Source organism: Hypanus sabinus, chromosome 19 (assembly GCF_030144855.1).
Source record: "Hypanus sabinus isolate sHypSab1 chromosome 19, sHypSab1.hap1, whole genome shotgun sequence".
Classification (NCBI taxonomy): Eukaryota; Metazoa; Chordata; class Chondrichthyes; order Myliobatiformes; family Dasyatidae; genus Hypanus; species Hypanus sabinus.
The window spans coordinates 29,059,343-29,086,211 of record NC_082724.1 but is presented as its reverse complement, the minus strand read 5'-3'; the positions used below and the strand labels follow the sequence as shown (position 1 = coordinate 29,086,211).

General features: G+C 41.6%; 1 protein-coding gene across 1 annotated transcript in view; it reads right to left on the bottom strand.

Annotated features, from left to right (window-relative positions):
* The window catches only part of synpra (synaptoporin a), a 311,094-nt gene that overhangs the window by 55,650 nt on the left and 228,575 nt on the right, over positions 1-26,869 (bottom strand). Inside the window, exon 4 of the mRNA XM_059944257.1 lies at positions 3,676-3,874. Coding sequence (XP_059800240.1) covers positions 3,676-3,874 — 199 coding nt within the window. The remainder of the gene's footprint in view (positions 1-3,675; positions 3,875-26,869) is intronic.

The following is a 26,869-nucleotide window of genomic DNA, read 5'->3' as shown; positions in this document are numbered from 1 at the left end:
GCAGTATATCTTTTCAAAAATAAGGACCCCTGAACTGCACACACTACTCCAAGTGTGGCTTCTAGAGTGCCTTAAGGAGCCTCAACATCACATCCCTGCTCTTATATTCTATACCTCTAAAAACATTGCATTCACCTTCTTCACAACCAACTCAACCTGGAGGTTAACCTTTAGGATATCTTGCACAAGGACTCCCAAGTTTCTTTGCATCTCTGCATTTTGAAATCTCTCCCCATCTAAGTAACAGTCTGCCCATTTATTTTGTCCACCGGTGTAAGACATCTTTTGTATAATAATGACTGAGAGGTGAAGATGCTATCCTGAGATGGCAATTTCCAGAGTCAGAAATAGATGCCACATCATCTTAGCTGTGGGATCTAACTTCACTTCACATAAAATGAGTCCCTTCTACAGATTTCAGACAAAACCTATAACTTGAAACTACCTGACATCATCAATTGTGTTATAAGCTGTCCAAGCAATCAGGTACCAAAAGAAAGGGACATCACATACGCAGTGGGGAAGCCTGGTCAACAATATGGAGAACCCTGCTTAATGAAAGAGAACCAAGCTTTTGCTTTGGATTTGGAAAGCCAGAGGACCAAGTGAACAGGAGAATGGAATAACCAAGATGAACTGATTACTTGCTATAGTAGACTCAGATATATATTTTGCTCACATACAAGTTTTGTTCATGATTACAGGAATGTAATTACTAGGACTAATAAACCTGAACTCTGAATGTTTGACTCAAATACACAAAAACAAAAAGTGTGTGGGGGGAGGGGGGGGGGAAACTTCTTGGTCATTTGATTTGAACAACGCAGAACTGTCCCAAGTCTCACCTTCTCATCTTTGTCTATAGAACCTAATCCCTGATTTTAGATACGTTGAAAAAAATCTGTCTTCAGTTTAAAGGACTTGAATAAGCTAGCTTCCTCAACCCTCTGAGGACTTCAGAGATGCACTACCCTCCAAGAGAAGACATTTCTGTGTTTCAGTTTTAAATGACTCCCCCTTATTTGTACCTGTTTCTTCTAATTTGAGACTGTCTCATGAGGAAACATTTCCATATCTTCCCCATCATATCCCCTTTGAATTTTATATGTTTCATATAAAGATCACCCATCATACTTCTAAACATCATAGAATACAGACCCAATTTCTAAAAGCTCTCATGATAAGACAACCTTCTCATCCAAGGAAATAACCTGGGGTATATCCCTTTTTAAAAAAAAAACAATGCATGATCTCACCAACCCCTGTGCAATCATAAAAATACTTCCCTTTTTCTAAACACCAGTCTCTTTGCAATACTTTGACTTACCTACTTTTGTGCCTACCTGCCTGTTAATTTTTTGTGCATCACATACAGGAACACCGAATCCCTCCGTACTCAACTCATTTGCTATTTCTCTCCGTTCAGATTTCTCGTATTGATGTACATAACCTCACAGTTTCCAACTTTAAACTGAACTTGCTGAGTTTTTGCCAACTCATTCAAGAGAAACAAAAATTTGCTCTGAAGTTTCTGATGGTCACTCCTCTTGGGATCCAATAACGAAGTGCCAACATCATGTCTTGCGCTGTACTTAAAGCTGGGTGATCTGCCTGCTGAACCTAAGTCAGGTCAGGAACTGTGACTTCATTCATTGCAATGTAGAGCCACAGCTATGAGGGACGGAGGGAAGTATACACTAAGGTATATATCTTTTTTTAGGTAATTGAGTTTACTTAAAGTTTTTAATTGATTTTACACGCTTATAAATAGGCTTTTGAATGTATCTCAGTGTCAAATTCATTCACAAATATTCAAAATATTTTTGACAGCGTTGATAGCTAACTTAGCCAGAGGTTCTGATTTATTATTTCAAACAGGTTGGATAAGGACATCAACTGACAGAGTGTGGGTGACTTTGAAACTTTAAAGCCAAGTATTCAAGTTTTAGTGGCTTAGTAAACAACTTTTTCTTCCTCTGGAGTTACAAATTCAGGGAAGTCATCAGGTACTGCAATTGGAGGATGCCAGCAATCAGGTTGGCACGAATCTGCCTGATGAGCCACTGGTCAACACATGGCTGCTGGTAGAGCCTGTCCCTTAACATTTCACAAAGACAGAAACCATGTATGAAAGAGCATACAGATGGTCTCATTAAGTCTGAACTTAATGAGACCCTGACCCCAACAAATTACGGATCTCTTACCTACTCCCTCTGGATACACATACCCAAATGTTGAATCAATTTGCTTGAATAAACAAGACACTAGTGAGCTGCTTGACACAAGCAAGCTACAATGCAATGTACAGAACTTGTAAATGATCACAAATGCAGTAGCAGTTACAGGTAAAAGCAGAAGGTGGACAGAGGATAGTTCCATACAAATAATATGCATAAAATAAAGCCCAGTTGCTTTTAACAGCACTGATTCTCTGTATGATTGATGCAGGAATAACAGAAAAGTATATTTTTTACAATCACAACAGTCTTATAGATAGCCTCTTCTATCCAAAGGATTGATTCAACTTTTCCCTAGATCTTCTCTGGATGCCTTCATATGAGATAAATATTTAAAAGTTCTCATTCAGTTATATATGGTCAATGTGCAATGTAGAAACACTAGCATGATGAACCAAAGTTCAACGGTGGGGCTTAATCTGCTTTTGTTATCATTTTGTGCAATTATCCACACTACAGAATAAAATTTCTGTTCCGCGGCATTTTATTTGGACATTCAACCATCTGCACTACTTCCGTTAATGCCCCTCCTCCCCTTCTTACCCCATCCCTGACAATATTTAGTTGTTGGTTTTTTTCTCTCTCTCTGCCCATCACTCTGCCTGTTCTCCATCTCCCGCTGGTGCTCCCCCCTCCCTTCCTTTCTCCCGAGGCCTCCCATCCCATGATCCTTTCCCTTCTCCAGCTCTGCATCACTTTCGCCAATCACCTTTCCAGCTCTCAGCTTCATTCCGCCCCCTCCGGTCTTCTCCTATCATTTCACATTTCCCCCTCCCCCCACTACTTTCAAATCTCTTACTATCTTTCCTTTCGGTTAGTCCTGACGAAGGGTCTCAGCCCAAATCGTCGACAGTGCTTCTCCTTATAGATGCTGCCTGGCCTGCTGCGTTCCACCAGCATTTTGTGTGTGTCATCTGCAGGGACTGATGGTTTCTGTGTGCAGTGTCATGAAAAAGGGGAAATCGTTGAGGTAATCAAGGATGCTACACAACTCCAATTAGCACATATTCACTTGCATCCCTCCTGCTTCTGAGAGGAACTGTGATCATCAGAAATTCTCCACCAGCAATATTAAGTAACCTCTACTCCAAACCACATTATCTGTGAAGGCATTTTCAGCCTCTACCATCAGTAGGTGATAGCAAGAAGTCCAAGTTCATCTACTGGTGCTTTCTTTGATAAGAAGAGTACAAACTAGAATATTTGAACATCCTAATGGGCTATTAAATTATTCCATATAATAATATCTTAACAACATTCCCTAATATTCCTAGAATTATTCCTCATTTTTGAAAAATATAATGTGTTGATGATTGATTGCTACTTAATGTTGGGACTTCATGTGGTGTCAGAAATTCTTAAAATTCGACATCGGCTTACTGTACACAACTTAAAAAATACAGAGAACTATTTAATAATACAGCAAAATATTACTTACAATCAGAGGACCTCTGTTGTTTTCACGATATTTATTTTGGAAGAAAATATACACCACTGTTGCTGCCAACGAATAGAGAAACGCAAAGACTGCAATGGTGACAAAGAACTCAGCAGATGAAGAGTAGTCGCCTATCAGAAACAGACGCTCCTGCCTTTTGCCTTCACAGGTGGGTGCATCGAAATACACTTGGTGTAACCTGGAAGTACATATCACAATATAACTGCAATACCCTTAGCATTTTTATTAGAAGGAATATTGTTTATATGATATTTCATTTACTAAAATATACTTAAGTTAAACCAGAGTGTATAACCCAATTTGACATTATTTTGGCCACAATATTATTTGTTGTGTATCTCTCTCCTTGGTTATAACTAGACTTACAGCAAACAAGTGTACTTTACAGCAAAGTCTATTCAAGCATTTTGTTTTTAAAAGGGGTTCTACACATTGTAGTGTACAGAATTTGCAGATGATCATCTGCAGGCGAAACTGCGATAAAGACTTCAGCCAAACACTGTGAACAGAGGATAGTTACATACAAATTATATACAAAAAATAAATTCCAGTCACTTTTAACAGCATGGGTCCTCGGCATGACTTATGCAGGAATGACACAAATATCTATTTCCCAGCAATAGTTTTATCATAATAGATAGCTAGCTTCTCACAGTGCCTTTAATCCCATAGCTGAGAATTGCCAAATTGTCCATTACGCCTGGATCTAAATTTAAATTCATTAATAAAATTTCAAACACCATATATCATCTTCTGAGCATGAGATTGATGAATTCCTTGGAGGTCAAGTTAGAAATCACTTGTCTAGGATTTTAATGTTACCAAAGACTACAATTGTGGGAATCTGGAGCAACAAGCAATCTCCTTGTAGACCTCTGCAGGTTTTGCAGCATTTGCGAGAGGAAAGGAATTCTTGACATTTTGGGTTGGTATGTTCCAACCTGAAAAATCAACAATTCCGTTCCTCCTGCAGATGCTGCATGACCTGCTGAGTTCCGCGAGGAGTTTGCTTGCTGCTTTGTGGTTTTGATCTTTCCCGTTACTGAATGGACTAGCCTCTAAACGAGTCCCAGGTTATGGAGGGAGGCTATCATGACTGACCTTGCTTAAGATTTAAGTCATACATACTGCCAGGTTCAAGGAAAGCTTCCACCCTGCTGTTCTGTGACAGGTTCCTTGTGTGATAAGATGGACATTTCACTTCACAATTTAACCCGTTATGATCTTAGACCACAAGGTCATAAGATACAGGAGCAGAATTAGGCCATTTGGCCCATCGAGTCTGCTCTGGCATTCCATCATAGCTGATCCATTTTCTCTCTCAGCCCCAATCTCATGCCTTCTCCCAGTATCCCTTCATGCCCTGATCTATCAAACATCCTCTTAGAACGGAGCCAAGAATTTGGCCTCCACAGCTGCCTATGGCAATGAATCCCACTGATTCACCAATCTCAGGCTTAAGAAATTTCTCCCCATTCTACAAGGACACTCTTCTATTCTGTGTCCTCTGGTCCTACAGTCATCTACCATAGGAAACATTTTACCCACATTCACGCTATCGAGGCCTTTCAACATTCGATAGGTTTCAATTAGGTCAGCTCTCATTCTTCTGAATTCCAGTGTACACAGGCCCAGAGCCATCAAGCACTCTTCAAATGATAAGCCGTTCAATCCTGGAATCATTTTGGTGAACCTTTGAACCTTCTCCCATGTCTTGTACTTTACAATCTACCTCGGCTGCATTTTATCCACAGCTGTGCACTTTATTCTGCATTCCGTTATTGTTTTACCTTGTACTACTTCAGTGCACCATTGATAGCTTGATCTGTATGAGGAGTATGCAAGAAAAGCTTTTCACTGTACCTTGGTACAGGTTATAATAATAATTCAATAGACATGCTCCTATAAAGGATTTCATCACTACAAGGAACTTGGATGTGAGCAAAGCCCAATACATACCAACAGACTGAAAGCTTTTCCATTTTTTTGTTTAAAAGTACAGATTTTGCAACACTTTTTTCATCCGTTGTTGTAATGATTCGGTCATTGAAACCAGCAAAATGGAAAAGTTTCTCAATTATGGTTGTATATTGATGCTATTCTTTTTAAAATCTGAACAACAAAGTTCAAAAGTTCTAAGCAAATGTTATTATCAGAGTACATAACTGTCACCATATACAACCTTGGAAGTCTTTTTTCCCGTGGGCATACTCAGCAGATCTATAGAATTGTAACTGTGACAGGATTAATGAAAGATCAGATCATAGAAGATAACAAACTGTGCAAATGCAAATATAAATAAATAACAATAAATAATGAGAACATGAAATAACAAGCTAAAGAGTCCTTAAAGTGAGATCATTGGTTGTGGGAACATCTCAATAGATGAGTGTAGTTATCCCCTTTTGTTAAAGAGCCTGTTGGTTGGGGTAGTAACTGTTCTTGAACCTGGTGGTGTGAATCCTTCGGTTCTTGCACCTTCTATCTGATGGCAGCAGTGAGAAAAGAGCATGGCCAGGGTGGTGAATACCTTTGATGACGTGTGGCCAAGTGGTTAAGGCTTTGGGCTGGTGATCTGAAGGTCATTAGTTCAAGTCTCAGCTGAGGCAGTGTGTGTGTCCTTGAGCAAGGCACTTAACCACACACTGCTCCTGCATGTTTATAGCCCAGTGGTGGCATTTGGTGCAGTATGGACAAGACAAGATGATGGATGATGCTTTTCTATGGCAGTATTTAATGTTGATGTGCTCAGTGTTTGGGAGGGTTTTACCCGTGAGATATTGGGCCAAATCCTCTACTTTTTGTCAGATTTTCCATTCGAAGGCATTGGTGTTCCTATACCAGGCTGTGATGCAGCCAGTCAACACATCCTCCACTACACATCTAAAGAAGTTTGCCGAAGTTTTTGAATCTCTGCAAACTCCTAAGTAGAGGCGCTGTGGTGCTTCTTTGCAACTACATTAATAAATAAAGGGTAAATGACAGGCCTCTGAGATAGTACTACCCTGGAATTTAAAGTTACTGACTCTCTCCACCTCTGCTTCTCCGATGAGATCTGGCTTATGAACCTCTGATTTCCCATTCTTGAAGTCTACAATCAGTTCCCTGGTCTTGCTGACGCTCAGTGGGAGGTTGTTGTTATGACACCATCCAGCCATATTTTCAGTCTCCCTCCTGTATGCTGATTCATCACCACCTTTGATACAGCCCGCAACAGTAGTGTCATCAGCAAATTTGAATACAGTCATTGGTGTAAAGTGAGTAGAGCAGGGGCTAAGCACACAGCCCTGTGGGGCTCCTGTGCTGAGGGAGACTGTGATTGTGGAGGAGATATTTTTGCCAAGACATCAGCATAGGTAGAAGAGTGACAAGAAATAATTATGGGATATACAAAATGATCCTATTTACAACAAGATTATACCGTAAAATTGTGTTTTTGCAGTGCTTTGAGAAGGGTTAGGGCTTATGATATCCTATAAAGAAAACCTACTAAACAGGGCCTCTTTTTAATATAAGTGCTAAGCAATGTTCATCTCTTTTAAAGGTCCATCCAGTTCCATTTAGCATTCAATGGTATTATCACTGCATAATCTTGCCCCATCCCTTAGGCTCCCCATTGAACAGGAACACAATATGATTAGTAGCATAAATCCTGTAAATTTCTGTGCGAAACAGCTCATGGTGTCACCAGCCAAAGACTTTCAGACCACATGCAAAATGGAAGCAAGGAATGGGAATGAGGGAATAATCTCCATTTGTCTGGGAGAGTGCAATACTTGAAAACCTCAACACCATCAAGGCAAAGCAACTCGCTTGATTAGATCATCCAGCAGGCTGAATATTCTTTCCCTCTGCTACCACAGTCTACGGCTGCCGTGTTTACTATCTACAAAATGTAACTGCACTCGCTCACCAAGTTTTCTTTGGCAGCTTCTGCAAGTATCAGGATCATTACCAACCAGAAATCCAACAACAACAAGGTTACAGGGACACTACCATATGTGAGCTCCCCTTAAAAGGTCTTTAACATCCTGTTGTTGAATTAAATTTCAATTTTGCTGGATTAAAATTCTTGAACCTCCCACTTAAGTTTAGGTACTTATCCAGAAGGAGAGCGATCAATCAATAATGTGCCTAACTGCCAGCTTGTCAAGGGCAACTAATTTAATGCCAGCATTGGCCAATGAAGCCCTCACTCTGTTCATGGATTTCAAAAACTGCAGTTCCTCATTGTGAAAATCCCACAATTTAATTCAATACCATTTGTGAGCCTGTTATTCTAATTGACAAAGTGAAGATAATCGGCTTCACTTAGGTCATAACCTAAGCAGAGCAACTTTTAGATGCTGTCTGAATTTCAACCCATAAAAATAAAAGAAATTGGCTTGCTCTTTGAAAATCTATTAAAATCATGCATTTTGATTGTAAGTTTCAGATTCCATCTCTGAACGTTACACAAATATTCTGTTAAGTCTAGAGAAAAATAGACAAATCACCCAGCAGCATTATTTATGATGTGTTTACATACAGACATCATCGTTTGCTTTGTATTTATATTGGCACAGTGCAAAGAGGTTGCAGACATTTCACTCATGAAAAGCAGGATCCCAAATTCAATCTTGGTGACAATTTGCATGTAATTTTAGCACCAGTTGTGCGGGATCTATCAGAGCTAAGTGGAAGGCATTTCATTTCATTTCATAAGGCCAATCACACAGCTCTGGTGTTGTCAGGCCTATGCAGCTGAAAAATCTAATCAACTTTCTCCCAGTCTGTCTTGGTCATCAAGTTATTGAATTATTTTATTTTAAAATAGTTTAATGTATAATAATGTACAAAATGAAAAAAGAAAGAGAAATTAATCTACAGGATTAATTGAGATAAGAGAGAAAGGAAGCATTTAAGAGTTTAATTTTTTATCCCCTGTGATGATTAAATTCTTTATAAGACTCCTCATTTGTGAGGTTAATTTTCAAAGCCAGGTGGATCGATTAGGATTGAGGCATACTAAGCCATTAAGTAGTCACTTGCGCTTGGATGGAAAAACCCAAGCGATTTCTGGCAAATGTAGTTGGTATCTATCACTTAGCTATCCTACCCTTAGGATGTGCAATCTGTTTCGTACTAAATCTCTCCACAAGTAATTGTGAGAGTTTCTGGAGGGTTGGGTAATTCATGCTTGAAAGTTGTCAATTTCCATGTTTAACTGAACCTCTGGGATGTCAGATATCACTGCTCAATTTACTTATTGATAAGAGTGGTTTCTGAAAGATCTATTTCTTACATTATTATTTTCTTGATTGTTTATTGTAGAGATACCACACAGTCTGTACTGTAGTTATTTATTTAAAATCTCACGCACTTTGTGGATTTCTTACCATGACCATAATCTTTTTAGCTGTTAATCTAATTACTACATTACTTGAATCAATAGTGAAATTATTTCTCTGCTCCAGAGAGAAAATTAATAATAAAATTTTATAAGAGCGTCATAATAACTGAAGATGATAATCACATGGTAACATACAAAATATGGGTGGAATTGGCTGGAAATTTATTGAATAACAATACATCCTCTCTCATCATTATCAGGGACCTGACCAACCCCTTCTAAATGAGGTAAGAACTCCCATGCATCTCCACCTATGTTGACATCCTTTGCGTTGGTGAGAACAAGTGCAATTTGCACTCCACCTGCCATGGCCAACTGGAACTCTTGATTTCAAACCACTTCAATTCCCTTTCCCTTTTCCTTAATGACATGTCTGCCCGTGGCCTCCAACACTGCCTGGTTGAGGACCTCATATTCTGCCTGGGTAGTCTGTGACCTAGAGCATGAACAGCCTACATTCCAATTTCAGGCAATCCACTTTCCCCCTGCTCTTTTTTCCCTCTGCTCGTAATCTACCCAATCCCTCCTATGTGCATGGTGCAGGGGGTGGGGGGGGGGGTAGGGTACAGGGGGCATTTGTTATTGTTTCAGATCAAGATGTTCTTATTTGAGTTTTGATATTTTGCAGGTGGAGGAACCTGTGAAGAGTGAACAATTCCCAGAGGGTGGTAAAAATTTGAAACGGTCATTCAGAAATAGCAAAATCCGGCTAGACCAGGGGTTCGCAAACTGGTGTCCATGGACCCCTTGCTTGATGGTATTGGTCCATGGCATAAAAAAGGATGGGAATCCCTGTGCTAGATCATTTCTTAATTTTTATTTTGAGATGAATAAATTTTGGCAACCAAATCTATTAAAAGAGAGAGAATGGGTTTAGATCAAATATGGTATCATTAAGTAGTACAACTGGCTGGAAGGGGTAAGAAAAGGATATAATATAAGCATAGAATATACTTTCCTGTCTTCAACTTTCTTATTTTTGTTTGAATAATTTTAGGCTGGGTAGAAATTGGCTGTGAAAGTTTGCAGAGGAATTTAAAAAAGGATATTGTATGTCCAAAAACCTCTCTGGTGCTATAGTGTAGTAGTGCACCCCCTTTCCACTTCTTCCAATCAGCCGAGAGTCTCAGCAGTACTGGAAACTCTACTGGTTGTGGTCACAGAAACTCAGATCATTATCAGAATCTCCATTCCAACATCAGAGCTGCCCAAGTTTAACTGGTCTTATCAGGTCCATTTACTTGCAGTTCATTTGCCACGATTATTCCCCAAGCCAACATGGCAAGAGGGAACAGAGACGGCATGATGATGCGATGTCCTTCTGCCTCCAACACTCACCAAACACAGCCCTCAGCCTAATGCAATGGAACAGGAAGAATTCGGACACAGGCCCATGCAGTAGCATAAGCGTCTGTCTCTCGCAGGCTCATCTCAAAACCTGAACTCGGGTGAAAAGACAGGGGTGATGGTAGAGGAAGATATATTAGGGACATTTAAGGAATTCTTAGATCGGCACATAGATGATAGTAAAATGGAAGGTTACGTAGGAAGAAAGGGTTAGATTGATCTTAGAGTAGGTTAAAAGGTTGGCAAAACATTGTGGGTTAAAGCCCTGTGCTCTAATCTATGTTCTCTAAGACCATAAGACCATCAGAAATAGTGGCAGAATTAGGCCATTTGTCCCATCGAGTCTGCTCCACCATTCAATAATGGCTGATTTATTACCCCTTTCAAACCTATTCTTCTGCCTTCTTCCCATAACCTATGAACTCCAAACTAATCAAGAACCTATCAACCTCTTCTTTAGATATATCCAATGACTTGAACTCCACAGCCATCTGTGGCAATGAATTCCACAGATCCATCACCCTCTGGCTAAAGAAATTCCTCATCTCTGTTACAAAAGGACATCCTTGTATTCTGAGGCCCTCTGTTCCTAGACTCCACATTATTGGAAACATTCACTAAATAGTCTTTCAATATTCAAAAGGTTTCAATGAGAACCTCCCCCATCATTTTTCGAAACTCCAGCAAGTACAAGTCCAGAGCCATTAAACACTCCTCACATGTCAACCCTTTCCTTCTCAGGGTAAGTTTTGTGAACATCCTCTGAACCTTCTCCAACACCAGCACTTCACAAGGGTCCCAAAACTGCTCACAATAGTCCAAGTGCAGTCTGACCAATGCCCTCTAATTTTCAACATGTTAACTCTCTTTTCCAACTGCACATGCTGTGTATCCAGAGTGAGTATTTCCAAGATTTTCTGATTTTACTCCACCTGAATATTGTGCTGTCAGATGCTGAGGATTATCGAAGTCAAAAGAATTTTCTTTTCAGGTTCACCAGTCAGCTACCTTAGTTACTCAAGATGCTCTCTTCAACAGGACTAGTTGGGTGTAAAGAGCTTTTAATCACAAAATGGCAGCATGGGGAAACACTGTGGCAAGATGCACTGTACGATAATCTAAAATTATTGTGCAATTAGGGTAATTCTGTATGTAACTTCATTTTTTGAATGATCTGCAGGAAAACAGGGAATGGGCTGAAAACAGGGAAATAAGGAGGCCAAATGTCGATTGTTAAAACACCTGACCAGATTCTGTGGTCAACAGTCCTTGAGAAATAGTGGGACAAATATCTGCACATGATTAATGTTGTAGCTCCTTGCACATTCATGCTTTGTTACCAGTTGGTAGCACATTCCATTAGGACTTCTTTATAATAAAGTCCATCAAAAGTACACTGCAGATGCTGTGGTCAAATCAAGACGTACAAAAAGGCTGGATGAACTTAGCAGGTCTGGCAGCATCCGTCAGGACTGATGAAGGGTCTCGGCCCAAAACGTTGACTGCTCCTTTCAACGGATGCTGCCCGACCTGCTGAGTTCCTCCAGCCTTTTTGTACGTCTTAATAAAGTCCATTACCAGTTTCTGAATCATTCTGAAGCACTAGCCAAAGAAAAAATGCATGTAAAATTAAAATATACAGTATATATATATATATACATACACACAATGGGAGTGATTCAAAAAGTTAGTGAATTATAGAGCCTTGGTTTGAATTATTGTGATGAAAAACTAAATTCTGATTTTGATTTGTGTTGCTAGAGGTTACTAGCTTCATGAGATCAAAGAAGATTGGATATGGAAAAAAAAGCAAGCTGAAGTTTGTCCCAAACACATCAGACTAAACTTTTCAGTATATAGCTTCTGCTTTTATTTTTACTTTTACAGTTCAGCTGATGTCCAGAAAAAGACATTGTCTATAAATTGGAGGTATCGTTATAATTGTTTTTCTGTTTCCATTGTGAAAAATATTTTGGAGGGTAATTTTGTGCTCATCAGGCTTGAAGTGTCAATAATGCTGACAGAATGAATTTCCAGTACACACGTGTAGTTAAAACATCAGATTCTTGTAAGTCAGAATTTATATAGGTAGATTACAAACTCAAACTTCTGCTTACGACACAGTGCTCTGAATTCCTAATACTAGCCCAAAGACTCACCTATTTGTAACTTAGTAAGTCATGGGTGCTCTTATCTGGAAATCTCAGCCTAAAATTAACAAACTAATAACTAATAATAAATAATTAATAAAATAATTAACTAGGAGTGAGTTAACATTTTCCATCTTTGAGGGTGCACCTTAAAGTAGTTAGTTCCTTGATGCTTAACAAGCTCATTAAAAACCTACTGTCGTAGTTTGCTTGTTTCACTTTGTTTAAATCATACTCCTATTTCTTTAGTAATTCAAATAAAGCTAATTATTATCCAGTTCTGTGTGTTTTGGTCTGATTATTTTTCCACATGTCCCTCACATTTCTTTGCAACATAGGAGACCACTTAGTCCATTGAATCTATGACATACCTCAGAGTATACCCACTACCCGAGTTATTTCCCTGTAACCTATTCCCTCCTACATGCCAATCAACTCGCAACACCACCTCACCCTTCTCCCACCCACCAATTGTTCTGTCATCCACGTACACAATGTACATCAGCCAATTAACTTGCCATCATGTCTTTGGGATGTAGGAGGAAAGTGGACCCTCCAGACAAACTCCACGCAGCCCAAGGGAAAACATATAAACTCCACCTGAGTTCAGGATCAAACCCACATTCCTGGAGCTATGCAGTAACAAGGACTAGCGCCACCCACTAATGAGCAGGAATTGAGACAAATATTTCAGTATCAATCTCCATCTACAAAGTTTAATATTTAATTCTGAACAACTCTTCTGTCACAGGGCCAATGTTTGGATATTAGTACCAAACACAAGATCATATAAGGAATTAAAATGGATTATAAAGAAACTCGGTGATAAACTTAAACTTTTGTTAAATCTCATTCTTTATCAAGAATGACAGTGCATAGGACACATATTATATATGGAACACATACAGCATATACAAGACTTTCAGCCCATGATGTTGTGGTGACCTTTTAACCTACTCTAGATCAATCTAACCCTTCCCTCCACTTTTTCTATCATTCATGTGCCTGTCTAACAGCCTTTTAAATGTTCCTAATGTATCTGTCTCTACCACCATTCCTGGTGGGGCATTCCATGCACTCACCACTCTCTGTGTAAAAAACTTGCCTTTGACATTCTCCCTATATGAAGGCCTAAGGTAGAAGGAGTCAATTTTAGAAAACTTAGCACATTTATTTTTCCTACATTTACACACTTAGTCCGGCAGTTGTGGAGCATTTGGGTTCCTTCTTTGTAGAAATCAGCATCTTGGACCTCCAGAAATGGTCCACAGTATGGGGTGATTGATAAGTTTCTGGCCTAAGGTAGAAGGAGGTGAGTTATTAACTCCAAACTTTCAGCATTTTCACTCAAAGAGTTGAACTACACATGCATGTAATGAGAGCAGTATAACTCATCTCCTTCTACCCTAGTCCACGAACTTATCAGTCACCCCTGCCTTGGACCACTGGACGTCCAAGACACTCTCGTTACATGCACGTGCAGTTCAACTCTTTGAGTGATAATAAATTGATTCGTTCTACTTTAGGCCACGAACTTATCAATCACTGCTCGTACTTCCCTCTAAGCAGTTTAAAATTATGCTTCGTTGTATTAGCCATTTCTGTCCTGGAAAAAGGTCTCTTGTATTATGTAACCTATTCTGTGCAATAATCTTTATACAGAAAATCAATAATTAGAAATGCATTTTTAACCCACGATGGGCTTTGGACAAGTTATAAGCAAACACTGAACTCACTTTTCTAACTGAGGGCAATGGTGTCATTCAAATAAATGGGTCCAAACAAGAGGCATAGCTACCACCATGAGAAAATCTGCAGACACTGAAAATTCAAAACAACACATAGAAAATACTGGAGGAACTCAGCAGGTCAGGCAGTATCGATGGCAAAGAGGAAACAGTTTGGGTTGAGATCCTTCTTTGGGACAAGATACACAGCCACATGGTCACATACGAGAGCATCCTGCTGCACATCTCAGCCCAGACATGATAGCGAGTTCAAGAGCAGAGGGAGAGGTCAAACTTGCGTACATCTGATCTGCTCTGTGGGTTCCCAACTTCCACTTTGAAGCACCCATGCTTGGACGTTGGAAACGTGCTGACATCACACTTCAGGTAGCTAACGGCTTTCTATGAATACCAGTGCCATTGTTCCACCTGTTACGTACCCCATAACTGTGTCACTTACCAGCAAAGATAGAGAGGTCCGTTGAAGTCTGATGGTGCTATTTTTAACAGTATTTATTGATAAAAATACACAAAAATAATATCAATGCAAACATACAGATAGTATACATCATCAATACTAAATCTAAAAGTGCGGGTATAATAATAATCAATAAGAAATAGCTCTATCGTTGTCTAGGGGGATAATGTATTGTCCGATGGAAATATAAAAGTCTCTTTAGTTCATTCAGGCTGCAGCCTTTTGTTGGAGAGAGAGAGACGATGTTTTTAGAACTTGCCCATTTTCCTTTTATGATGCCAATCCTTCGAAATGTCGTCGGTGGTGATCTCTTCTTTAGCTAAGCTGCCTTCCGTGGTAAGGCCTTAATCCCGGGCAACGGGAAAGGACACACGTGGGCCCTCCACCGGCTGTCGCTATTAAACGCTGTCACGGGACTTCTAGCGTTTCTCCTGGTGCGTCTAAAGGGTTGTTCCCCAGACCCTCTTTTATCCTGACTCACAGGGTCTCAGATGTCAATCAGGTTGGGATGATGCAATCCCTCCACCAACACCCTCTGTTCATTGCCTGTGGGCTTCGTCTCTCGGAGGCCCAGGACACATTCCAAACCTTGAGGAATCTTTGTGCCTCTCTCTCATTTCCTGGGTCCCAGACCTGAATTAATAGCGATCTTGTGATTCTCAAAAAGGAGGGGGCTACTTTGTACCCTTCGGCCCCTCAGAGTTGGGGCACAGGCGTAACACACCCCATTGACGAGGACATCTAAACATTCTTGCAATGTCAGTGGCAACAGTTATTTGTTGATAGATTTATTTAATGGAATTTTTAAAATAACAAAGAAACAAATAAGCAGCGTTTGCCTTTATATTTATTCTGTATCTGTATCTATTCTGTAGAACATTTGGTACTGGAAGCCAAAATTAAACAAGTAATGCATCTCCCTGCTGTGAAATTGATGACCATGACCATCTTGTCTTCATATTTTTTGTTCCAAGAATTGGACCAGAGAAATAACACTCATTATACAAATTTACAATGCTCTTTCATGCCCGGTGCCATGTAAAATAGTCCCTCAGGGTTGCTTCTGTCTGTGTTTCAAGTGTTTTTGTTCTAAAAAGGCAAGTTATAATGATCCAGAGAAAGAGAAGTCTGGAAACTAAAGCTAAGTTACAAAAAATGTTGCTCTACCACTGACATCTTTGGAAATATTTGGAACAACTCAAGGAATGTTGCTTAATTTATATTATCTTTCTTTTTCCAACTTATTTTTTTCTGTGTTTTTGGTAATGATTGCATGAATTGGCTGAAATTAGTTCTGAGCATTCAGGGGAAATAGAAGGTATCAGGTGTGATTATTAAAGCTGTTCAACTTAAGTCTATAAAGAATGTATCAGTCTTGCTTTGGTTTTACATTTGTCAAGGATAAATTTTACAAAGTATGTGCAAATATTTGAAGAACAGGGGGTGCAAATGCAGAATGATGATTTGTATTACTGTCAAGGCATTTTGTCTTTTTACATGGTGGATCAGAAAACTATCTACAAATAGGTGCTGTCCAATTTGCAGCCTACTGAAATAACTAAAATGAATAATAAGTGATTTCTATAATGACTGGACAAAATAATCCCCCAAATTATATCCTTAGCAGTTGAGCTGAAGATAACCCAAAATATATGCTTACCTATTTCCCCCTCAGATATACAGTACATGCATAAACTGACACATGGTGTTAAAAAATCTGTTTCTACTTCAAATTTCTCTATTTCATTTCTAGCTATTAATTATCACATTCATATACTAATCATTTAAATACATATTTCAATCCCACTATTTTTGTCTTATAGCAGTATGCTGTAAGACAAAAATTACCATAAGTTACAAAAAATATCTATAGTGCTAAAGAAGAATAATGAAGTACTGTTCATGGGTTCATGGACCATTCAGAAATCTGTCAGTGGAGAGGAGGAAGCTGTACCTTAATCACTGAGTGTGAGCTGTAGGGTTCTGTACCTTCTACCTGATGGTAGTAATGAGAAAAGGGCGTGTACCAGTTGTTGAGGGTCCTTAATGATGATGTCACCTTGCTGAAGCTCCCCTTCTTGAGGATTTCCATGATGGTAAGGAGAATTGTGCCCATGATGGAGCTGACTGAGCCTAAAGCCACCTGTGGCCTCTTTTGATCCTGCACATTGGAGCTTCTATACCAGGCAGAGATGCAAACAGTCTCTACTGTGCATCTGGAGAAATTTGCAAGAGTCTTTTGGTGACATCAGTAGATGTGAGTGCTACCAGGTAACGGTCATTGAGGTAAATCATGCTACTCTTCTTGTCTTCACTGCATTAATCATTCTAAGAGGATGCAATTTTTTTGCAGAATATAGGCTGAATGGCTCAGTCACATATTATTGTTTTAAGCTAATGTTATAATTCAACGATGACCAGACCCAATACACTGGGCTCTGGTTAATTGGGACATGCCAGAACAAGTACATTTTGGCCCAATTATGTGGCTGCCCCAATTATCTGAGTTTAATTGGAAATAGTTTAAAATTTATAAAAATAAGACAAACTACCATTTAACTGAGTAATGATTTACATATTTAAATGAAATACAGAACAAATTAGAACACAACCAATACCTCAAGAATACTATAACATTGTGTATTTATTCCTAATTGTTGTCAATGAAGGAATAAATCCAGTGTACGTGTACACTGCTGTGTTCTTTTGATTGACTGTAGATGAACCAAATCAATGCAGACACCTAATGCAGGTAACGGACAGCCTTCCTATAAATCTTTTGGCGATTGAGCCCTCCAAATCTTTGTTATCATTGTAACATTCAATATGATTGTTGATGCCTTCAAATTCTTCATAGTTCCTAATTTGTAGAATTAGTGAAATTATTTCATTTTCACACCTGGCTGTTTCTGGCATCTCCAGGCCTGAATGCCTGAAGTGGTGGTGAGTAAAACAATTGCAAATTGTTTTGCTGCTTATTATTCAGCAGTTATCAGTGACAAAACTCACTGCTTTTGAATTGAATTGATTTGTCTTTATTACTTACATCCTTCATATACATAAGGAGTAAAAATCTCCACATTACGTCTCCATTTAAATGTGCAATGTACAATTTATAGTAATTTATACTAAATAGTATGTACAACAGGACAGTCAATATAATATAGAAAGACAGTTGTGTCAGCATGTATTAAACAGTCTGATAGCCTAATGGAAGAAGCTGTCCTGGAGCCTGTTGGTCCTGGCTTTTATGCTGCAGTACTGTTTCCCAGATGGTAGAGGCTGGAAAAGTTTGTGGTTGGCGTGACTCAGGTCTCCAATGATCTTTCGGGCCCTTTTTACACACCTGTCTTTGTAAATGTCTGAACAGTGGGAAGTTCACATCTACAGAGCTATAGGCACCACTCTTTGTGGAGTCCTGCAATTGAGGGAAGTACTGTTCTCATACCAGACAAGGATGCAGCCAGTCAGGATGCTCTCAATTGTGCCCCTATAGAAAGTTCTTAGGATTTGGGGGTCTAGACTAAATGTCTTCAAACGTCTGAGGTGAAAGAGGTGCTGTTGTGCCTTTTTCACCACACAGCTGGTGTGTACAGACTATGTGAGGTCCTTGGTGATGTGGATGCCAAAGAACTTAAAGCTGCTCACCCTCTCAACCCCAGAATCATTGATGTTCAGTACAGGCTGGCCTGTCTCCATTCCTCCTGTAGTTCACAACCAGCTCCTTTGTATTGAACGCAAATACATGCAACTGATGCTGTTTAAAAACTGTTCACATTAAGTATGGTGTAGTGCGTTACAGCGACACAAGTGCACGTGACTGATGCTTGACAAAAACTGTTCAGCAACAGTCTCCTGTTTCAGTTAAGTGGCATAGTGTCCCAAATAAAGGAAGGGAATCTCGGCGATTTTATTGATTAGTTTTTGTTCTGTAAGTGTTGTCCCAAGTAAGCAGATACCTCATTTAACTGATGGCTTCAGGTTGTAGTGAAACTAAGACTGATGTCTAAAAAGTTATCCATGGTCAGTAGTGTTGAAAATGTTCACCATATCATACTCAGCCTCCACAATTCATTCCATTGACCTAACTTCCAGTTTCCCCTTAAGTCTCAGTTGCAGAGACTACCAATGTGGCTGGAACTCAAAGTGCACAGTTAAAGCTAGGAAACAGTTGTGAGGAAAGTAATTCTAAGGATAATTTTTTGAGAGCAAATTGTTATTGGCATTACTAGTACTTGAAAGTCTCTAATATTGATTGGTTGAAATGCAGTGGATTTATACAGCAATTCTGAATGACGTGGTGTTTCTCATCATCTGGGGTATTAGATCCAGAAGATATACAGTACAATACGTAGTTCTTGAAGGTGGCATTCAAAAATAACCTTTAGGTAAAGTAAGCATTTAAGTATCAAGGCAGATGATAAATGAACTCATGGTTTTAAATCTCTGATTCTCTGCATTGTTCACCAATGGCATTTGTGTTAAGGTGTGGCTGGAACTGGTGCGGGTCCCTTTAAACAATACCATTGATGGAGATTGATTGCCTTGAATAGTCAAGATCTCCATTCTCATTACATCATGCAACCACCAAGATATTCGAGGCTGATTAAGATTGATTGTGGTCTTTTTCTGCTTATTTTTCTGTAATTTACACAACCATGCAATTATACTTTAGGCCATCAGATTGATTCTGCTGTTCAGAAAGAGGAAAATGCATTTGCAATGGCCACATATTACCTGCTCCTCCCCTTAAAGCAGTAGAGCTTGAAATTGCTTGTGTTCACTTGACAAACTCTGGAATAACAGCAGATTTTTTAAATCCCTTATCGATAATTAACACTCTATGAACAACTGGTTTGCTTATATTTGATACATGTTATTTACACAACACTAAACCATTGAATCATTTTCACAATACATTAGAAACTGAGACGTTAGTTGCATAAAAACTGATATTGTTCATTATAAAACTGAACTCATGACTTTATCTGGTGTGAAAGGCAATGACAACTGTTTCCACCTCAAGTTTCCACCTGGAGCAATTTCCATCTCTGTTGTGAGTGGTGTGACATAATTCCTAATGCAATTTTCCTTCTGGGCATAGCAGGGAAATTTACTATAATTATGCTGGGAGTGATCCTAACCCGTTCCTGTAAAAATGTATCTATGCTCTGCAATGTTGGATCAGGACCACATTGATTATCTTTGATCGTTCAGGCCTTCACCCAACACACCATTCATACAAAAGTTGGCACCATCTCAGATAATGAAAAAGGTGATCTAAGGCTCAGGAAAGTTGGGTGACGCAACAGTAAATGGAACTTAATCCTGATATATGTGAGATTGTAGCGGTGTGCTACAAGCAGCGCTAAAATTACGACACGGAGTCGGTAACTGCAGTCGCAAGATTCGGAGGTGGTGTCGGTGAGCGGGACCGCCTCTGGCCATCTTGTGAACCGGTCCACGATAGTCAGGAGGTAACGCGCTCCGCGCGACACTGGCAGGGGGCCCACGATATCCACATGAATGTGGTCGAAACGCCGGTGGGCGGGATGGAACTGCTGCGGTGGGGCTTTGGTGTGCCGCTGAACCTTGGCCGTCTGGCAGTGCATGCACGTTCTGGCCCATTCACTGACCTGTTTGCGGAGACCGTGCCAAACGAACCTGCTGGAAACCAGCCGGACAGTTGTCCGGATGGAGGGATGCGCCAAGTTATGAATGGAGTCGAAAACACGTCGCCGCCAGGCTGCGGGGACGACCGGACGGGGCTGGCCGGTGGCGACGTCACAGAGTAGGGTCCTCTCACCTGGGCCCACGGGGAAGTCCTGGAGCTGCAAACCAGAGACTGCAGTCCTGTAACTCGGAATCTCCTCATCTACCTGCTGTGCCTCTGCCAGTGCCTCAAAGTCTACCCCTTGGGAAAGGGCATGAACGGTAGGGCGAGAGAGCGCATCCGCCACGACATTGTCCTTACCCGAGACGTGCCGGACATCCGTTGTGTATTCAGAGATGTAGGACAGGTGGCGTTGCTGGCGGGATGACCAGGGGTCGGGTGCTTTCGTAAACGCAAAGGTAAGCGGTTTGTGGTCCGTGAACGCGGTGAAGGGCCGACCTTCTAGGAAGTACCTGAAATGCCGGATTGCCAGGTAGAGCGCCAACAGTTCCCGGTCAAAAGCACTGTACTTGAGCTCGGGTGGCCGCAGGTGTTTGCTGAAAAACGCCAGGGGTTGCCAGCGACCTGCGATGAGCTGCTCCAGCACCCCACCGACTGCCGTGTTTGATGCGTCCACTGTGAGGGCGGTAGGGGTGTCCATTCTGGGATGTACTAGCATTGCGGCGTCAGCCAAAGCTTCCTTCGTTTGAACGAAAGCGGCGGCGGACTCCTCGTCCCAGGTAATGTTCTTGCTCGGACCCGACATCAGGGCGAACAGGGGGCGCATGATCCGGGCAGCTGAAGGGAGGAAGCGGCGGTAGAAATTGACCATACCTACGAATTCCTGAAGGCCTTTGATCGTGGTGGGCCGGGGGAAGTGGCGGACCGCATCTACCTTAGCGGGCAGAGGGGTTGCCCCGTCTTTAGTAATCCTGTGGCCCAGGAAGTCAATGGTATCAAGTCCGAACTGGCATTTGGCAGGGTTGATTGTAAGACTGTACTCACTCAGTCGGGCGCAGAGTTGACGGAGGTGGGACAGATGCTCCTGACGACTGCCGCTGGCTATGAGGATGTCATCCAAATAGATGAACGCGAAGTCCAGGTCCCGTCCCACCGCGTCCATTAACCGCTGGAACGTCTGTGCGGCATTCTTCAGGCCGAACGGCATGCGGAGGAACTCGAAGAGGCCAAACGGGGTGATGAGAGCCGTTCTGGGGACGTCGTCAGGATGCATCGGGATTTGATGGTACCCTCGGACAAGGTCGACCTTGGAGAAGATCCGGGCGCCGTGCAGGTTTGCCGCAAAGTCCTGAATGTGCGGCACAGGGTAGCGATCCGGTGTGGTAGCCTCGTTCAGCCTGCGGTAGTCGCCGCACGGTCTCCAGCCCCCCGTCGCTTTGGGCACCATGTGCAGGGGGGAAGCCCAGGGGCTGTCGGACCGCCGGATGATCCCCAATTCCTCCATTCTCTGGAACTCCTCCTTCACCAGTCGGAGCTTGTCCGGGGGAAGCCGCCGAGCACGGGCATGGAGGGGTGGTCCCTGTGTCGGGATGTGGTGCTGTACGCCGTGCCTGGGCATGGCTGCTGTGAACTGCGGTGCCAGAACCGATGGGAACTCCGCCAGGACCCTGGTGAAATCGTTGTCGGACAGCGTGATGGAGCCGAGGTGAGGGGCTGGCAACTGGGCCGCGCCCAGGGAGAACGTCTGAAAGGTCTCGGCGTGTACCAGTCTCTTCCTGGGCAGGTCAACCAGCAGGCTGTGAGCTCGCAAAAAATCCGCACCCAGAAGCGGTTGGGCTACGGCGGCCAGTGTGAAGTCCCACGTGAACTGGCTGGGGCCGAACAGTAGCTGCACCTGACGGGTGCCATAGGTCCTTACTGTGCTGCCATTCACGGCCCTCGGGGGGGACCCGGTGCCCTGCTGCGGGTGTCGTAACTCGTCGGAGGTAAAACGCTGATCTCAGCCCCAGTATCGACCAAAAACCGGCGTCCCGACCTTCTATCCCACACATACAGGAGGCTATCCCGATGGCCAGCCGCCGTAGCCATCAGCGGCGGCTGGCCCTGGCGTTTCCCGGGAACTTGCAGGGCGGGCGGCAACGGCGGGCTTCTGCGCCCCACCACTGGTGGTAGAAGCACCAGTGGTCATTGGGCCGGGGGTTAGTGGGCTCTGCGGCCGGGCCTGGACTGGTTTGCTGCCGGGAGCGTGGCTGGGAGATCTGTGCGATGGACGCCCCGCTTACCTTTTTGGCGTTCCACAGCAAGTCCGCCCGGGCTGCCACCTTCCGGGGGTCACTGAAATCCGCGTCGAACAGCAGCAGGCGTATGTCCTCGGGCAGCTGCTCCAGGAATGCCTGCTCAAACATGAGGCCTGTGTGTCCCTCGGCCAGAGACAACATCTCATTCATTAAAGCCGATGGAGGTCTGTCGCCCAAGCCATCCAGGTGCAGTAAACGGGCAACCCGCTCGCGCCGTGAGAGTCCGAAAGTCCTGAGGAGCAGGGCTTTGAATTCCGTGTACTTGCCGTCTGCCGGGGGCGACTGTACGAACTCCGCGACCTGGGCAGCTGTGTCCTGGTCGAGGGAGCCCACCACGTAGTAGTAGCGGGTGTCTTCTGAGGTGATCCGGCGAACGTGGAATTGGGCTTCGGCTTGCTGGAACCATAGGTCCGGGCGCTGTGTCCAGAAACCCGGCAGTTTCAACAAAACCGCATGAACAGAGGCGGCGTCGGTCATTTCTGGTCCAAAAATCGTTTGGACCGTCGGGGTCACCAATTGTAGCGGTGTGCTACAAGCAGCGCTAAAATTACGACACGGAGTCGGTAACTGCAGTCGAAGGAAAAACTTTATTCGAAAACTTCAGCCTCACTTTTAAGCCTCTGTCAACCGGCCCCCCATGGCGAAGAGGCTCCAAAGCTCTGTGCTCGCAAACCCCCGTAGGCTATCTAATTGTGAGTCGGTTCGGATACGCTAGGAAATGAGGCGCTACAAGATGATGCATTTTAGGAGGGCAAATGAGGATAGGACATACATTCTAAATGGTAGGCCTTTAAGAAGTGTAAATAAACTGAGGGACCATGGCAATATTGGAGGCTAAACATAGTGACAAGTGAGAAATGTATTTTTCCTGACAAAGGTTGGGCCAGAGTTACAGAGCACAATGACAAGTGTTTTTGCATCATGCAAGCTGAAAGATGTGCCTTCATTGGAAAATTACTCCAAAGTCAATAGAAATAGCCAAAAGCTGTAACTTTGTGACAGGAGCCAGAAACAGGGTGAAAGAGTAAATACAGAGACCTGGATCACACTGCACCTGCCCAAGGCCCCCAGCTGCTCTCAGAGCTGCTAACTTCAAGGTCATGCCACTGCAGAATGGCGGCTGCAACTCAGGGAGCACAACTGAAGCTCCACCCACAACCAGCCCAGTGAAGGTTGTCAGAAGGCCCTGTCATCAGTTCTCCAATAAACAGAGAAATTTATATACCATTACAAAAATATCATTAAAAAGCTTCGAAAGTAGACAATAAGTCCGCTTCAAATGTAAATAGAATGTTGGTTTTAAAAATAAGATTAATTAAAATAAGTTTAAAAGCTCAAATGCAAATGCTCCTATAATCAGCTTATTATGGAATGCCTCGCTAGGTGTAGACCATAACACTGTAAGATATAGAAGCAAAATTAGGCTATTTGGCCCATTGAGTCTGCTCTGCCATTTCATCATGGCTGATCCATTTTCCCTCTCAGTCCCAATCTCCTGCCTTCTCCCTGTATCCCTTCATGCCTTGACCATTCAAGAATCTACCAACCTTAAATATTTTGAAAGACTTGGCCTTCACAGCCGCCTCTGGCAGCAAATTCCACAGATTCACCTCTCTCCTCACCTCCATTCTAAAAGCACGCCCCTCTATTCTGAGGCTCTGTCCTCTGGGCCTATACTCTCCCACCATTGGAAACATCCTCTGCATATCCTTTCTATCAAGACCTTTCACCATTTAATAGGTTTCAATTAGGTCAATGCAATGCAATGTGACCTTTTGTTTCATTAAAAAAATACCTTTGCATTGTCCTTTTGATTTCTTCTAGGGTTGTGTTTCTCTTCATGGTTTCAAGCGAAACACAATATCAGAAGAAAATGGCACGTAAAATTAGTGTATCAATGGAAAGACATTAAAGTATATTTAAGCACTTCATCAATCACAATCCTCTCGTACAGAAGCAAAGCACAGTTAGTGAGCCATAGCAAAACTGAATCCTATCTGAAACATGATGAACATACCATAGTTCAGTTGCTTTATATCATTCCATTGGCAATCTGGTCACATTCTGTCAGTTTCGATCAGCCAAATTATTTCACTAGTCAAATTAAATTTCACATTTCAACAGTTTGCCGATCCAAAGTAAGCAACAACCAAAACAATAGGAGAAGAGAAGATTTCAGTGGAAAGTTGTGCAGACAAAAACGAACTGGGATAGTACAATATCTATCCACAAATAAAAATGGTAGAAAAAGAATACTTTTAGGAAAAATTATTTGATAAATAATTAGTGCAATAATGTGAAACTTGAAAAATGCAATAGAATTTTTGACAGTATGATATTTGAGCAACTTTCTGCATTGAGAAAAAGCTATATCAAATGGGAAAATTGTTAATGCTAGGGGATTAAGGAATCTGGGCAACTGGCAAATGTACTCAGTAAGTATATTTAAGACAGAAATTTAGAGCTTTTTTGATATTAGGGGAATCAAAAGATATATTGTTAGTGTGGGACATTGGAACTGATGTAAAGGCTCAGCCACGATCTTATTTAATGATATAGAAACATAGACCTGCTCTTCCTTGCATTTCTTATATTCTAATGTACACAACAGACATTAAATACAGATATCAACAATATTGTAAGCAATCAAAACAGCCCAACTTTAATGGGTAAGAACCAGATGAGATCATTAAAGGAGGTATGGAAGAATGTTTTTCACACTGATTCCTTCAAGGAAAGATATGATGACGTGTCAGAACAAATATCCGTAAATATACCAAGAGTAGAATGCGTACATTTGCGTCAGACCAGATGCAAAGCCAGCCCATTGCAATCTCAGACCAGTCCTGTATGCCTTAAAGATAAATCTGAGAAGGAACTAGACAGACTCGAACAAAATAGTGCTGTGGTGAAAACTGGCCAGACTGAATGTGCCATACCAATAGTGTCTGTGATAAGGCAAAACCAAACAGTGTAGCTATGTGAAGTTACAAGGTCAGATTAAATTTTTGCATCTCGCACTCTCATTGGGAGTGTTCATAATTACACAAATCAAAAAGAAAGTACTTGGAAAAGTGTTTTATCAACACTTCTCGAGATTATGGAGCAAATCCTTGATACCAACTACAGGGGCATTAAGAATACGAAGATGTCTATTACAGTATAACTATGCAATCAAGTACAATTCCAGACAGAATGCTACAGTCAATACTTGTGCATTAAACTCTGGCATTGGACATAATCTCCATGTAATCTCTGTAACTATGACTGAAAAGGCAAGACCCAGAAAAATCTGGGTCAGTAATGAATAACTGAGAGCACAAACAAAATTTGACTAGTTCACCATTAACCATACTGATGAGAAATCCTCAAAGGAACAGCAGGCAGCCGTTCTTGTTTTTCATTACTTTGTAGGGCAGGTGGAGCTAGCTGCTAGGATATAGAGATAAAATGAGCAAAATACTGGTGGATCTTGTCAAGACTGACTTTAGACTACTTTATCTTCTAATTCAAATAGGGATGAAACTGTCTTCCAAGGATAGGTAAGCTGGGTGGTGTTGCACACTTAAATTATTTCAAATGTTGCAGTTGACTCCACAAACCAATTGGACTCAATTGGTTTTAAGGAGGTGAGTAAACAATGTGCCCTTAAGAGAAGGGAAAAACAATAAAAAATCTAGTGTATTTAAGTTTAGATCTAAACATTCCAATGGATTCAACTTCAAAGCAGGAGGCAAAAGAATTATTTAAGATTATATAACTGAGCAGTGACCCCCTTTTCTTTCTTTTACCATATTAATTAAAATTATTAACTGGATTACAATATAACATATTTTATGCAAGTCTTGTAGTTCTGTGAAGAGAGCACTTACAGATTTCTGTGTACAATTCCAAACCCTCTGGCAGATTCCTTGTATTTCATAAATTTACCAGATACTTGCTAGCTGGCAATAGAAAAGGAAATGGAAGCAGACACTTCACTTTGACAACTGTAGAAAATTGATCAATCTGCAGATGATGTTCTGGTGGAAGATTCATTGTTCCAGAACCCTTAGGTTAAGCAGGACTGAAAGTTTGAAACCATTAGCTCTATCATTGTGTTAAGGAGATCTGACGCAAGTCAAATTTGCTAGGTCAGCATAGCTTGTGCTTCACTTTTGCTTTCTTC